The sequence below is a fragment of the Lagenorhynchus albirostris genome, chromosome 17 (genome assembly GCF_949774975.1).
Source record: "Lagenorhynchus albirostris chromosome 17, mLagAlb1.1, whole genome shotgun sequence".
Classification (NCBI taxonomy): Eukaryota; Metazoa; Chordata; class Mammalia; order Artiodactyla; family Delphinidae; genus Lagenorhynchus; species Lagenorhynchus albirostris.
The window spans coordinates 11315282-11330931 of NC_083111.1; the positions used below are offsets into that span (position 1 = coordinate 11315282).

Genomic DNA, 15650 nt, shown 5'->3' on the forward strand with positions numbered 1-15650 from the left:
CATTCACTGCTGGTGGGAACGCAAAGAGGTACAGCCACTTTGAAGATAGTTCGGTGTTTTCTTACAAAACTAAATATACTTTTACCCATATGATCCTACAATCACACTCCTTTGGTATCTACCCAAAGGAGTTGAAAACTTGTGTCCACACAAAAATCCAGCAGATGTTTGTAGCAGCATTATTCACGGTGCCAAAACCTGGAAGCCAATTAAGATGTCCTTCAGTAGATGAATGGATAAATAAATTGTGATACATCCAGACAATGAAATAGTATTCAGTGCTAAAAAGAAATGAGTTACCAAGCCATGAAAAAACAAGGAGGAACCTTAAATGCACATTACGAAGTGAAAGATGCCATCCTGAAGGCAGAGGACTGTATGAATCCAATTATGTGACATTCTGGAGAAGGGAAAACTAGAGAGAGAGTAAAAACGTTCAGTGGTTGTTGGGAACTGAGGGGTAGGGATAATTAGGTGGAGCACAGAGGATTTTTAGGGTAGTGAAAATTCTCTGTATGATACTGTACTGATGGATACATTTCATTATACATTTGTCCAAGCTCACAGACTGTATAACACCAAGAGTGAACCCTAATGTATATATATAGTATGGAATTTGCATGATTATATCAATTTAGGTTCATCAATTGTAACAAGTGTACCACTTTGTTGGGGGGGAAGTTGATCATGGGGGAGGCTAAGCATGTGTAGGGACAGGAGATACATGGAAAATCTCTGACATTCCTCTTAATTTTACTGTGAAACTAAAACTGCTCTTAAAAAAAAGTTCGCTTTTCACAATAACTTCATTGTTTTTCTTAAAATATACGTGTACTATGAAGAATTGAAGCAAAAAGTAAAATGAAGTAGAAAAAAAAAATTCTACCACTCACCCTTTCATACATAGTAAACACATAAATGGTTTAGAGAGTGAGCTCTTTGTATATCAAGAATATTCTTTTATTTGCTAAAATTCTTTTTTCCCTGAAGTGGAAAAAAAGTTTTATTCTTAAGTTAATTTTTAAAATACAGGTGAAATATGTGTTCCTTTTTAAAAGGTTATTCCTGCTGAGTTATACATAAATCACATTTTAACAAATATCTTCCTAACAGGCCCAATACACTTTCAGTAATGGTTTTGCTTTATCTGACTATATTTTAAGTAGAAGTAACTCAGACATTTTAAAAATTGAGTGTGTTTGTCCTTTAACTTGTTCAAATAATCACTGGTCTATCAGCAAATGCTACTCAAAGGAATAATGTTCAGTAAAGAAAGACTGCTACTTATGGAAATCCTATAAATCAATCCTTTTATAAAGAAGTAGGGGTATAGTGAGAAAAGCAACAGATTAAAAGTTGGAAGAACTAAGTTTACAGCTTTAATTTTTCCACTTTCTAATTGTGTGATCTTGGAGAAATCCTGACCTTTCTGAGTCTCGACAACCAAATCTTCAAACTGTTGAAGATCAATTACTTATAAGGTCTCTTTCAAGCATTAATATTCTGATTCCATTCCTAAAGAAGGCCTAAAATGATTAAGTATGGAGATCCAGGATTATGAGCAAACAAAATCAGGAAAAAAAAAAACACCTGATGTGTAAGGTATTATTTCTGTATGCCTATGGAGAACAGTAAAATACAGCAACAAGGTAATAAGGTGAAATACAGTAAACAGTGGTCTACAAACTGGGTCATGCATACATACCCTGAGGAGCACCTGGGCATGGAAAGTTTCAAGGGAATTGATTTCTAGGTCTTCAACTTCCATATGTACAATTTTCTAGAACTATTCTACTGACACGTCAGTTTTCATTTACCTCCTCTCCCCTTTCACCTCTCCTCTTCTGCCCTACATAAATCTCTACAAGTCCTGAAACTTACTGTGGAGCTGGGGCCTAACAACAGCTGAGGAGCCAAAAGGAGAGTTTCAAATATTAATGCTGAAAAAGGTAATTGCTCTCCAGACTGAGTATCAAATTTTTTTCAAATCAAATGGTCACCAGCTCCTATTTCCATGAAAATGGAAGGAGAACCAAATCCATTTGCTACTCGAGAAAGCCTTAAAAGTATTTTTGATTGTGGATCACTTTGCTGTCAACTCAAAAGAATAGGTGATACTGCTAAAATAAAGCACTTTTTATTACCATCTACTAAATTTGTGGACAAGATTTCTCAATACTTTAAAGTAAAAAAGGAAGAGAATCGGTGCAGAACCTCATCTTTTCTAATAATACTTATAAATGGATAAAATAGATTTCTAATTTTAAAATAAACAAAATGCATTTCCAATGAAATTTTTACTATTTAATACTTATTAAATTTAATAACTCACATGTTGTTTTGATTGTCTACTGGTTATCATTGTATTGGTAACTCAATCCAAAATAAATCTGACACAGCCTTACAGACACAGGAAATTTCAAATGTTTTAAATTATAACTGTTTTTGCATAGAACTCAGAAGAACTGGGTGACACTGCTTAAGTACTTTCTATTTCCATCTACTAAATTAATGAATGAATTTACTTTTGTTGTAGAAAAGTATGACACTGTGATTGATAAAACGCTTTCAAATATAAAAGAATACATTAGGATAAGAATATGTAGAGACTGTCAAACAGAAATGAGTTCAAAGAGAAAAATAAGGAATGTAAAGATTCTGTTAAAATTAAGAGCTTGCTCACATTTTAATAAAACAGATGATGGGCATATCAAATTTTAAAAATTCCCCTGGATGTATTTAAAACTGTGATTTAAATAATACACCAAAATCTACAGCATTTACAAATACACTTGGAAGAAAAATTCTAGATATGTAAGAAGGTATCCAGTTTTTTGTGGGTTTTTTCCCCTAGTTTTTCAAAGGGATATGTGAGCAAAAAATGTTTGAAAACCCTTGTAGTAGAAGTCAAAATATGTCATTAGTCTTAACCTTCGTCCTAAGATACTGCCTACTGGACATCCCAACTGGAGGGCTCCCAGACACCTGAACTCAACATATTTAAAAAGTAAACTTATAATGTACTCCACCACCCTCCCCCAATCCTCCACACACATACACAAAAGAGGAAAAGGAAAAAAAATAAAACCTGCCTCTTCTTCCTTTTGTATTTTTATTACTAGCTTCATGATCTACCTGGTCTCCTAAATTTAAAAGGTGAAGTTTTTTGTTTGTTTGTTTTTAACCTCTCAAATCAAATCAGTTCCGAGGACCTAACTCCTGACTTCCTGTCTCTATTCCTTCCACCACTGCCACTGTTCAAGATCTCTTCACGCGCTATCATCAAACAGCTCTCCTTTAAAACAATAACTATACTTAAATTTACTTCCCAACATCTCCCATGGAGAGTGAAGCTACTTTATCATTATCAGAGCTATACAAAAATACCTGTCATGCATACAGCTGAGTTACGCCAAGAATTATAGAATCATGAGGTCAGACAGAACCAGAAAAGTCAAACCCCTTGACAAGAACCTCATCCAAGTATCTTTCGGGAATTTTTAATCTCATGAGGCAGCGTACTTCCTCTCTGGACATCTCTGTCAGAGATCTGGGCCCAAATACAACTTGTTTGACTTTTTCTAGGATTATTGTAGTTAAAACGGAGATTCATGTTAAAAGAAGAACACGTAAAATTACACAAAATTCTAAACAAAAAGTTAAAAATTACTTATAATTTCAGCATCCACAGATGGCTTCTGTTAGCATTTTAGGATATATATTGGCTTTTCTTCCTTCTGCAATCATGCACAGTATGTGAATATGTATATATTTTGTGATTTATTTTTAAACAAAATCGGGATAAATCTGTAAATACCCTGAGGATTTTGTTTGTTTGCTAGCTTAATGTTGTAAGCAATTCTTCATGCAATTAAATATTCTTCAAATTCTTCCAAGTATTTTAGTGGGCACACAATACAGAAATAGTAGAAAATACTAAAATTTATTTAGCCATTTGTGAACTATTTACACTATACATACTTTAAATTCTTCAATGCATTTTAGTGCTCACACAATATAAAAATAAATACCATATACTCACAATAAGAAATACTATAGTAAACCATTTATAAATTATTTGTTTTCAATTTTTCAGTGATAAATACATGATGAATATCCTTGAAGATCATTCATCTTTATCTACATTTCTAGTTATCTGCTCAGGACAGATACCCAAAAGTAAATTATCAGGCAAAAGTATTAATTATTTTATTCAATTGCCAAATTACTTTTCAGAAAACGTAAAACAATTAGACTCCTACCAGCATTACGTGAGTATAAATCTTCAAGCTATACACTTATTTTTTTTAAATTTGCCAATCTGAAAGCAAAAATCAGTATCATTCTTTTAACCTGCATTTCTTTTATTACTAGTGTGCTTAAACACAAGATCTCCCTTTCTATTTCTATTGTTTCTACCTATTGGTACTTATCTACCCTCTGAGGTAACATCCTTTTTCCACGCAGTAAGAGGAAGTAGAAGAGAATGCATGGGCTTTAGGGTCAGAATGACCCAGAGTTTAATCCATTTCCAGTACCTAGTTGTGTGGCCTTGGACAAGTGACAACTTTAAGCTTGGATCCTTCCTGTATATTAGCAACTGACCTCACAAAGTAGGAAAAGGGTATAGCAATCAAGAACACACAACCAATCAAAATCTCAATTAATCCTCTTCTCCTCCCTCTCATTCACATAGCAATCCTTCAAATACTGGAAGACAGCAATGCTCCACCATCTCTCACCAAGCATTCCCCACCTCCATTCCCACCCCCGCTGGCCCAAAACCTGAGTCTTTTTTCTCCAGACTAAATGTCTCCAATTTCTTCAGTCACCTGTCAAACAATACAGTTTTCAAATCACCTCATGACCTTGGTCACTATCTTCAGAGTCTGATTTAGCTTAATCATCTCCTCCTAGAACATGGCATCTAGAACAAAATATTCCAGATATGGTTTGAAAAGACCAGAGCGAAGGTTATCATTTCAAATAATCGTCTCAAATCATCAAATTTGTTTTCTTTATCAAGATCCACGAACCAACAAAATCTATAATCCGTAAACCTAAAAGTCTAACTATATTCCACTCACCTTCACCAATGAGGGAGACCAGTTTGAAAGTAAGGGTGTGGAACATGACAGGCTCTTCTCCAAGATCTCGCCTGATGCCTCAGACAAGCGATTTAACTTGCCTGTAAGCTCAGTTTACTTACTTCTTGGTAAAAGTGGGATTTAATGTCTCCAAGCTCAGTTTACTCACTCCTTGGTGAAAATGAGAGTACTGCCAATTATCTCATAAAGCAATCTTTTGTAAAGATTAAAAACATCAATTACAGTATCTGGCATGTAGAAGGTCCTCAATAAATGGAAACAAATAATTATAATTAATATTGAAGCAAGACTACTGCATCTTTATTAAGCACTGTTTACCAAGTACTTTACATGGTCCTGAGCTAGAGTTTGGTCTACTCAAAACTTCGAGAAACAGAGTAGGTTTTGCCGAAATTTAGTTATCTGATTAATAATTTTTCTTCCTCAAATTATGCCCTGCCTTTGCCCTCTCCTCCCTCTAGCCATCATCTTCAGAAAACGAAGAGCCATCCCTACCAGCAGGTGGAGGCATGGAGCAATAATCCAAAATTCCTCCTCAAAATTATAAGCAAGAGATTCTCTGATGACAGCCACAGGATCAGCGGCATAGATCCCTTCAGAAGGCTTCCTGCCAGCAGCCAAAATGAAGCCCCACAAGCTTAGAAGGCTCATCTACAAATACAGCTTTTATTCCTTTCCCCACATACTGACCGCATGAACACTTACGCCTGAATGCAACCATGCAAAAAGTATCATTTACTTGTGAATAACCTTTTGAAAGGCATATTTGGCAACAATGTAAAAATTAACGGTCTACCTTATTTTCAGGCAAGAACAGGCCATTTAAACATGGAAGAGAATATACACTTAATTTTCTCTCAATTCAAAATAATCATAAGATGTGAGCAATCTGTAGCCAGAAAAAAATATTTTGAGTTGTTTTTAAATTAGAAGATTAAAAATTAATTGTTGAAGTTTTCTGGAGTGGCCAAAGGGAATGTAAGAATGTCCAGAAAACCTCCACTAAAGATATTGAGTCAAGAGACTTCTAACAAAATTAGAAAGATTTTATAGCCACACAACAAATGTGATACACACAGTCTTTAGTACAGAAAAAGAAAAAAATTAAATTCATTAAGAGGATCTGCATGCAATGAGGGTTCTTTATCATCTAAATTTCCTGGGTGTTTTTATGACTATTCATGATCCCAGACAAAAACTGAGTTAAGCTAAACTCTGTCCGTTTCCCTTTCTTCAGCTCTCTTCTTCCAAGCCTGTCTCTATATCCATCCCCAGAAAAGAAGTCAATTCTTTAAAACTGCTGTAATCCTTTCTGAAAAAGGAAAAAAGGAATAAAGGGAGGAAGGGAGGGAAGGAGGGAAGGGGAAAGGAAGAGTTGAAATTTACACTAAAGTGTTAGCAGAAGTCTTATCAAACTGCCTCGAAGAGAATGGACGGTACATCCCTCTCCCTCTTTCCACCCAAAGTGGGCGCCCTAATCTTCCTAACTCCTGCAAAGAGCTTAATATTTTACCTCTCGCAGGACATTTGTGTTTAAAAAAATTTTTTTGAGTAGACAGTATGTACAACTGACAGAACTCTAGGCATTGCAACAAAGCACCAAAATCTGGACATAGGTCTAAAACCTCTCAATTCACATCCCACAGACTACACGTACTCCTGATGACAACTTATAAACCAGTAATTTGAACACCCTACTCCACAATCAAATCTGCAGTCCAAATACACTATAAATTTACATTAATATTATGTTTGAGCATGTTTTTTGAAATATAGTATAAATACATATTTGTTCTGAAGTATAAGCCAAAATACGGTAGTACTGAATTTAAATCAAAATACGAAGTATTTCTGAAAATAGAAAAATGAAACCAAGGTCCCAACCAAAGGAGTGTCTTGGGAGTGGGCAGGGAGGAAGGTGTCAGGAACAGAATCACTCTCCCGTTCACCACTGTTCACACAACCTCTGTACTGGCTTCTGAATGCAGGCTTGTGAAAAGGCAACAACTATGCTAACAATATTTGAAATGATGCAATTTACAAACTGATATTAGATATATAAGAGCCTCCATAAATAAGCACAGGATATGCAAATGAAATGTCACAAAAGAGGTAATGCAAATGTACAAAAAACAGTCGAGAAACTGTACACCCTTGCTTACTGCAAGTGAAAACAAACTCGGTGTACCACAGCACATCTACTGAAGCAGTAAAACGTTTATATAAATGTTTATAAAATATTTATAAAATGGTTATTTAACATATAAGTATTACAATTTAATACTATATGATTGGAGATGAAAGAGATATGCTCATTCATCTTTGCACTGTAAAAGAAGAGAGAATTCTAGAAAGCCAGAAAGTGTTCCTACCTCTCGACCCAATCTAGTGCTTCCACTCTAAGGACTTTATCAAATTTGCATGAAGGTATTAAATGAAGTTTTGCAGCCAACAGCAACAACCTGAAAGTAGCTCTCATGTTCCGCATCCGGAGAACGTGCTACGGACAGATCAACGTGACATCACTACTAACCATCATTAAGCACACTACACACCTGCTCTGCCAATACAGTAGCCACTAGCCATATGGAGCTATTTAAACAAAACTGTATTTAAAATTCAATCCCTCAGTCAAAACTAGTCATATTTCAAGGGCTCACCTAGCTATATGGCTAGTGACTATTATCTTAGGTACTGCAGAGAACATTTCCATCATCACAAAAACTTCTTCTGATGGTGCTTTTTGATCTACATAGCTACCTGCGCCTCCTCTCTCCTCCTCCCCTACATGCACCCGTTTACCGAGAAACATCTTCTTAACCTTCAGGCCTTAGCCTAAGGCTCAACTGCCACGTGAGGCTTCCCCTGATTTACCCAGGAAATTTAGGTATACCTTCTTGTAGTCTCATTAGAGCTTGATAACCCCAGTACAAAAATTATGTCATACAGAGCATACCATTTTCCCCACCACAATCCTGTAAAAGCTTGTCAGCGAGAAACCAACCGACTTTTACCCAAGGGGCTCCGAACTGTTCTAGCACACGCAGGGCCTCGACAATCCGTTACATTCTTAGAACGTTACCAAAGACACCAGAGATGTGGCCTGTGAATACAGGTGAAAAATGTTATGAATAAGGAAGGCAATGCTTCAAAGAAAAACTTGGTTAGGTTGGCAGGCTCACAAGTGATTTTTTTTTTTTTTAAACTACTAATTCTTTACATTTTCTCAGCACCTAACACAAGGAGCCTTGTTCACAGAGGTGTTCAGTAAATATTTGTGGAATAGTTTCTGGATTAAAAAAAAAAGACACCAAGAATGAACCCTGTGGTAAACTATGGACTCTGGGTGATACTGATGTGTTAGGGAGGTTCATGTACTGCTCATGTAGGAGATTCTGATGATGGGGAAGCTACGCATGTTCCAGGTGAGGGAAATCTCTGCGTGTTCCACTCAACAGTGCTGTGAATCTAAAACTGCTCTAAAAAAATCAAATCTATTTAAAAAAAAAGATACAGATGCTAAATTAGAAATCAAATTTAGATTATTATGGTATTAAAAGCATATGTTTACATGTTAGATCCCCAAATTTTGTTCAATAATAATACATATCATAGATTTATATTAAATTTTAAAAATTAAACCTCAGCTTTCTAACCCAAATAAGATTTGTTTCCAGTGTATAGAAAATCTGACTGAAATAATCCCAGGTGCGGTGTTTTGGCATGCTATCAATACACTAGCTCAACTTCCATGCTTAATAAGCACCTACCTATGCAAAGCACTGTGGCCACAGTGGTTAACAAGATAATTTCTGCTCTCACAATATTTTTTTCCAAATAAGAAACGTATTTTGCAAGATAAATGTTTTTATACTCAACTATCAACAACAAATATCCCCAAAACGGTGAAAACAATCAACAACCATCTTCTATTATCCTTATTTTTCAAATAATTAAAAAAATTGTATTAACCATTTGAGAAAGTAGTACATGACCTGATTTAAAACAAAAAGTTAATGCTTCATTTACTTGGCATCCTTGGGAGACTTGGTGCTCCACATAAATGAATCTTCCAGATAACTCGGGCTTGTCCATTTAAACATCAACACTTAAAATGTTCGGCATGGAGGTTTTTTGTTTTTTTAAACAGCACACATCTTTCAACTTTTAAAAACAGACTCCATTAAATGTTATTTTGACTAATGTCAAAAACATAACTGTGCTGTGTAACACTCAAGATGCCCAACTTTATGTCCTTTTTAAAAGTTTTTGGCTTTGAAGAGCGTTTCTTCTGACCCCGAGCTTTTGGTGCGTCAGCTGTCAACTTTTGCTGCTATCAGTATGAACCTGACTCTAGCAGCCTCCCATCCCCCTCCAAATCTGCTGCTACTTGGAAAACAAGTTCGTCAGAATTTTGCCTAAAACACACTGGCTTTGAGAGGATCTCCAAATCTACTTTGGTCGCTCAGAGTCTTCGCTTACTTCCTGAATCTGTTAAAAGTCTGAAGAGCCAAGTTTTGGATAAAAGAGTTACCGCTTTACCTGGATGAAAGTCCTTTCGTTGATGTCCTATTTTCAACTGATGCTCAGTCAGAGATAAAACTTAAAACTTCATTAGCCATTCACTCATTCAACCAATATTACTAAGTCCCTACTAAGAACTAGGCTCCCATATTACAATGAAAATGGAAAAGACTGCTAGTTGAGAACATATTTTAAAATACAAGTACTATAATATAAATAACTGTTCTACTAGTGCCTAAGGAAAAAAAAAAAGAAAAAGAAAAACAGATTTCTTAAAGTCTTTTAAATGAAACTACAAAACCACCCAAACTTTTTATAATTCCTTTAACTTAAGACTTAGAAACTGAAGATTCAAGGGTAAAGAAAGCTTTTGATTTAACCAAATATTTACTTTATACAGCTCTGAATAAGATTCCAAGATTTTCTATCTCTTTTTCAGTCTATTACAAATTCCCATCTGGCCCTAAAGAAATCACTATGACATATGTTTTAGTATTAAATGATAATCAAAGTCTTGATAATGATAAATATACCCATTCAGCATCATGGTAAGTTTACTGTCATTTTAATACTGTGCACCGCTAATTTGAAAAAACTGTTAGTTCAGGAAAACTTCTGTCCAAGTTTTCAGAAGATCCTATACACTTCACTTTGGGGTACAAAAAATTTCTTTTAAGTTTTAATAGTAAGTATGGTGTGGCTATACAATATTTGCTTTATCTGCCAATCATATTTTTAAAATTCCATTACCCATTTAAATCTAAGGCTAGGAAATGAGTCAAGAAGGAATGGAGCTTAAAGTTGGTCTCTGTGGATTAATTAAGACATCAGGTAAACTCCCTGGCATCAGCCTTACTTGTTTTAACTCCCTTGGAATCTCCCATCTCATTCATTTTCTCCTTGGGGAGCACAAGTAACTTTATTCACATTTTATAATTTTACAAATGAGTACTGATTGCCTTGATTATTTAGACTGAACCAGAAATGGGTATTAGTCATGTGCTGCTGATATAAGAAATGAAAAAGTTACTACCATTAAAAACCTTTTTAATGCATTAGTATCTCTTCAGTATTAAATGTGGAACCTGAAAATGCTTTAAGCAGTACTGTAAAGGCAGATCACGGACCTAACTTTAAAAGTAATTATGTAGCATTATTTTTAGATGTCACTTAATATTATAGTAATCTTTACAAGTTGACTCTGACCTCATTAGCATACCACCTTGTCCTGCTAAAGAAGTCTGATTTTAAATAAAAACAATTCACAGAGAAACCCAAATATAGGCTACTGCTCTCTCTCTACAAACAATTTAGGCAAAGAAGCAAATGGCAAATATTTACTGGACACACCTACTGTAAGTAAATCTCTATCGGGTGCTATCCACATTACCAGTAAAACCCAAAAGAAATACAGACCGGGCTCAAGATATTTACAATATAATAGGAGAAAAACATATACCCCCATAAAAGACGCTAATATTAATCAACAGGAAAAATAAATATACGTGATTTAAAAAGTGATCGTGAACATGTGACGTTCTGGCAGCAGAAATGGAGGGCACTCACTCAGTTCAAATGTAAACAAAACAAAATTCTTTTAACCTCCCTATTTTAAATCCGGCAATCAAAATCAGCCAGAAGTAGAAGCTGGGCCAACAGCATCACCACAGAAAAAAACAAAACACGAAATTCTCAGGGGCAACCGGTATTGGCCCATTCAAAACAAAGTCTTCCTGGGAGTGCTCCAACAGTAGTTTTTCTCTTAAAACCTCCTTATCAAATTAAAAACAAAACTGGTTCCTGGCTATCAACTTTACGAAAACCGAAGCTTCGAGGAAGCACTCTGGAGACCGATACCACTTAGGGTCCATTCACATCATCGAAGGAGTCGGGGAGAAGAGCAACCGGGAATCGGCCTATTGTTCGGAGGACCGCAGGACCGTCCGAGCACCGCAGGGCGCGCGGGAGCTGCGGGAGGCGAGGCGCGCACCCAGCACAGGTGTGTGGGCGTGAGGGTGGCCAGGTGTGCCCAGGGCCACCGCCGACGAAGAGAGTCCCAACTTCCAGACCGAGACGTCGAGAAAGGGAGGAAAACGAAGTCATTCCTGAGTCTTAAGCCGCTGAGCACGGAGGGGGGCGGGCCTGGGAAGGGTCTGCAGGGCTCCCAGAGCCCACCCGGGTCCAGGCTTGAGCAGGCCGGGGGGCTGAAGCCCCGAGGGTCAAGGAAAAGGCTCCCGAATCGAGGGGCCAGACTAGGAATCCCCGAACAATGGGCAGTAGTGGATCTGGGGTGAACGGCGAGGACTGGGGAGTAGGGGTCGCGGAGGTGAAGCCAGGTGGGAGGGGGGTAACAACAGAGAAGCCCCCAGGCGTGAGCCCCCAGTGGCTGCGGCGGCGGCGGCGCTTACCTGTGATAGCTGCCGGGGATTGGGGCAGCCGAAGAGCGCGGAGCTGGAGCTGAAGCTGATGGCCCCTCGGCGGCTGAGGACGTGCTGGGGGACCGGCCTGTCCAGGGGCAGCACCGGCAGCTGGTAACATACTTCCATTGAATACGCCCGCCCTGCCCCCGCGCGGCGCCCGCCCTGCCGCGGCCGCCGGCCCCTGCGCTGGGAAGGGGCCGCGGCTCGGGGGCGCCGGGCCGAGGCGGGGGCAGGGCGGGCGGGCGTCGACCCCTGGCGGGGAAGCCGCGCTCACGCCTCCCCCACCCCAACACTCCACCCGGGTTGCCGGCGGTAAGGCGCTGCGGCGGCCGCAGCGACGGTTACGAAGAGCAGCGCGCTCCCGGCTCCGGGGTGCAAGCGGGGGCAGCACGAGCCAAGTCGGCGGGGGAACCCCGGCGCCGCCAGGCTCTTCGGCCGAGAGGAGAGGGTCCGGGGCCAGCGGCTCAGGAGCGGAGCAAGGACAGAGCAAAGCGGTGCAAGAAAAGACTGCTGGAGCCAGCAGCGAGACTCAGGGCGCGCGGGGCTCGGGTGCAGCCACCAGCTCCGGCCGCCGCCGCCGCGGTCCTGCCCCTCCCCTCCCCTCCCCCGGAGCCTGACTTCACTCCGCCGCCAGCGCGAGCCCGGCGTAATTCACACTTTGCAGCCGCGGACCCTGGGCCAACCACCGCCGCCGCCACCGTGACGTCACGACGCTGCGCCGCAGGCCCCGCGCCGCCGCAGCGTCCAGGGAGACCGGCTAGCAGCGGAGGGGTTGAGCCGCCCTCCTCCTGTGCCGCACCTTGGAGCTCAGTCACAGTCCTCTCCCGCTTCACGCTGCCCTGCTCCCCCACCAATCCTCGTCCTGCAGGCCCCCCAGCCAAGGCGCGTGCGCACGAGGCCCCACCGTTTGGGGACATTCCCCTTATCGCTAAACTCTGGCGTTCGGGCGCGCTGAGGGTGTGGGGTGGGCTCAGCCTACACTAGAGGCGCGGTTCCGGCTTTTCGGCTCCAAAAACCCAAAGCACGCGGCCCACTCGCTGCGCTCAGCCGCGACCGCGGGGTCACCGCCGTGTTTCCCTCCTCGAATTCCCATTCTTGGGCTTCGCTCGGGACCGCTGCGGCAGTGACGTCAGCGGGCCGCGCGGACACCGTCCTCCCCGCTACGTCACTGCCAGTACCCCGGCGGGGTCGGGCTGGGCGCTCCCCTGGCAGGTGCGGCCCCGGGGCCGTCCCAGGCGGAGGGGCCAAGAGCGGAGCCGAGAGCGCGGGCGTGGGGAGGGGGCGAGGGGTGGGGGAGGGAACACCGAGACTGAGAAAGAAGAAGTGAGAGTATGCACTGGAAAATATGAGAAGGGGAGGATGAAAATGAGAAGCCAGAGCGGGAAAGGAGACTGCATGCCCTTTTACCAAAAGTGTTTTCGTTTCTTGGCTTTGATTTGTAGAAGGCAGGAGAAAATAACTCTTGACATGGTTTGTAAACTGCAGGTTCATTTTGTTACATTTCCTCCCAAACCATCAAAGCTTTTCAGCTGCAACCCTTTGTTTCAAGTACATTCCAGCCTCTGGGACATCAGCCTGAACAAGCTTTCCCCTGCTGGCAAAACTGATTTGGCTCTGCTTTCAGGTCACCCAAGCTTCCACTTCTGTGCTATGACCAGCCACTGGCAAGGTGGCAGGTCTCTGAAAGTACTGCATAGCCAGTACCGATGAGATCAGGTAACATGTGCTGTTGATCCCATAAATCAACAGACGTCTACAAGACCTTTTATCGTCTTTCCATGACATCTGTTTCTTTTATATCACTTAAAACTTTCTACCTTCTCGTGGGCATTTTTCTACTTGTCTGCTTTCTACTATTAAAAGGATATCACTTCCAATGTGGTTTCATGAATTTTTGTCTTCACTAGATGGTAAGCTTCCCTTCAGCGCAACTGTTACCAACCGGGGTTCTTGTACTCATTACTAAGAGGCCAGACGGGAAGCTCAAGCAAGGCTTTATTGGGCCTCTTGCTACTGCAGGAGGGAGTGAAAACAAATAACAGGTTCCCTTGCTAACTGGGCGGGCGGGGGGAGGGGGGAGGTCCTGAGCTGGTCCCTTAGATGGGGTGAGGGAGGGGAGGATCCTGGGGTCGTGCTGGGGGGGTGGCTTAGGTAGTCTACCCACCCCTTTGATGGTGTTGTGTGCAGGGATCCTGCACAGTACCCTGCTTTTGCTCCGGACACCTCAGAAGTGTCAGGTGGGTTTTTGGTCTTTTTGTATCTTGTTGTTCATAATTTGCCCCAGCTGTGTATGCATGCATTTATTTTTAGTCCCTTATTGTTTCTTTGTATTCTCTTGCTTGAGGAGCTGTTGGTCCAGGTGTAAATACTGCAGCAGAGGGTCTCAGGTCACAGCCTGTCTCCCAATAGCTGACCCAAGTCATCTTTGAAACCCTAATTACTCCCACGACGTCTAGCAGATTTGAGCATCCTCTGTATACTTGTGATTAAGCTGAGTTCTCCCTCGTATTTACATCTGACAAAAACCCCATGAGGTAATAGTTTCTAAATTGAAAGGAGGCTCAGGGAAACATGACTTGCCTTAGATCTTCCACAGATAAATGGCAGAACTTACCTCAAATAATGTCTGAATTCTGTGTTCATCTAAACACCCAGAAAGCAGTATCGGTGTGATATCAGACAGTATATGCCAAGTAACTCTGTCATATTTAATAACATCTAAGAGACTTGATGAAATCATTTAACAAGACTCAGCTCTCCCTCAGCAGAGAGGGGAGCTAACATTTACTATGCACCCACTGTGAACTGTGATAGGTATTCTATATAGTGTTTAACTTAGCCCTGTGCAACAGCTGCAAAAGTAAAAACTTGATCCCAACTCTACAGATGGGGAATCAGGTTTCGAAGCCATAAATCATTTGTGCCACTGAACTCTGTTCTGTATGATTTCAGAGCCATGCATTTCCACCACACCGGGTGGTTGCTCAAGACCAGAACTTCAGCTGTTTTCAGTGTTCTTTACTGTATTGGAGAGTGTACTAGGGTTCTTCAGAAAAGCAGAACCTATAAAGTATATACAGAGCCAGGGAGAGAGAGCGAGAGAGAGGGAGAGCAAGATTGATTTGCCACACATGTTCCTCCTCCAGAGGTCAGAGAAGCTGGAGGAGCTGCCCCCTTGCCAGTGAGGAGAGCTAGTGGATCATGTGCAAAATCACAGTGGTGCCTGGGACCCTGCAGGGACCTTTTCAAGTGTAATGGCTGGTGCTTCACTTCCACTTTTTAATTCTTTTGCAAATTTCTACTATGGCCAACCATAACCAAAACTATAAAAGGAAGAGAATTCTGGGAAATGTAGTTCCAACTTAGCTAAGCTGTCAGAACATAACCGCACCAGTCCAACACTTGCCAACTTGACATCCATACAGACTCTTTTAATCGTATTTAATTTTCAAATAAAGACGATAGCAAAATCATGCCTCTGTCCATATGATGCAACTCTGTTTCATATAACCCAAAACAGCTCCCTCCTTCCCCAAGAGGATGGAGTCTTTGAGTGATGTTAATTCCTCTTCTTGACGAGTCACAGTATATACCTTGG

At 40.9% G+C, this 15650-nt stretch overlaps 1 protein-coding gene across 2 annotated transcripts in view; it reads right to left on the bottom strand.

Moving 5' to 3' along the window:
* PDE7A (phosphodiesterase 7A) overlaps positions 1–12178 on the bottom strand; it is a 113321-nt gene extending 101143 nt beyond the window's left edge. For both annotated transcript variants that reach the window (XR_009536325.1, XM_060127492.1), the window contains exon 1: positions 12041–12178. Coding sequence is in view for 1 of the 2 variants with exons in the window: in XM_060127492.1 (XP_059983475.1) it covers positions 12041–12178 (138 nt within the window). In the remaining variant the exon portion in view is untranslated. The remainder of the gene's footprint in view (positions 1–12040) is intronic.
* Between the last annotated feature and the right edge of the window lie 3472 nt (positions 12179–15650).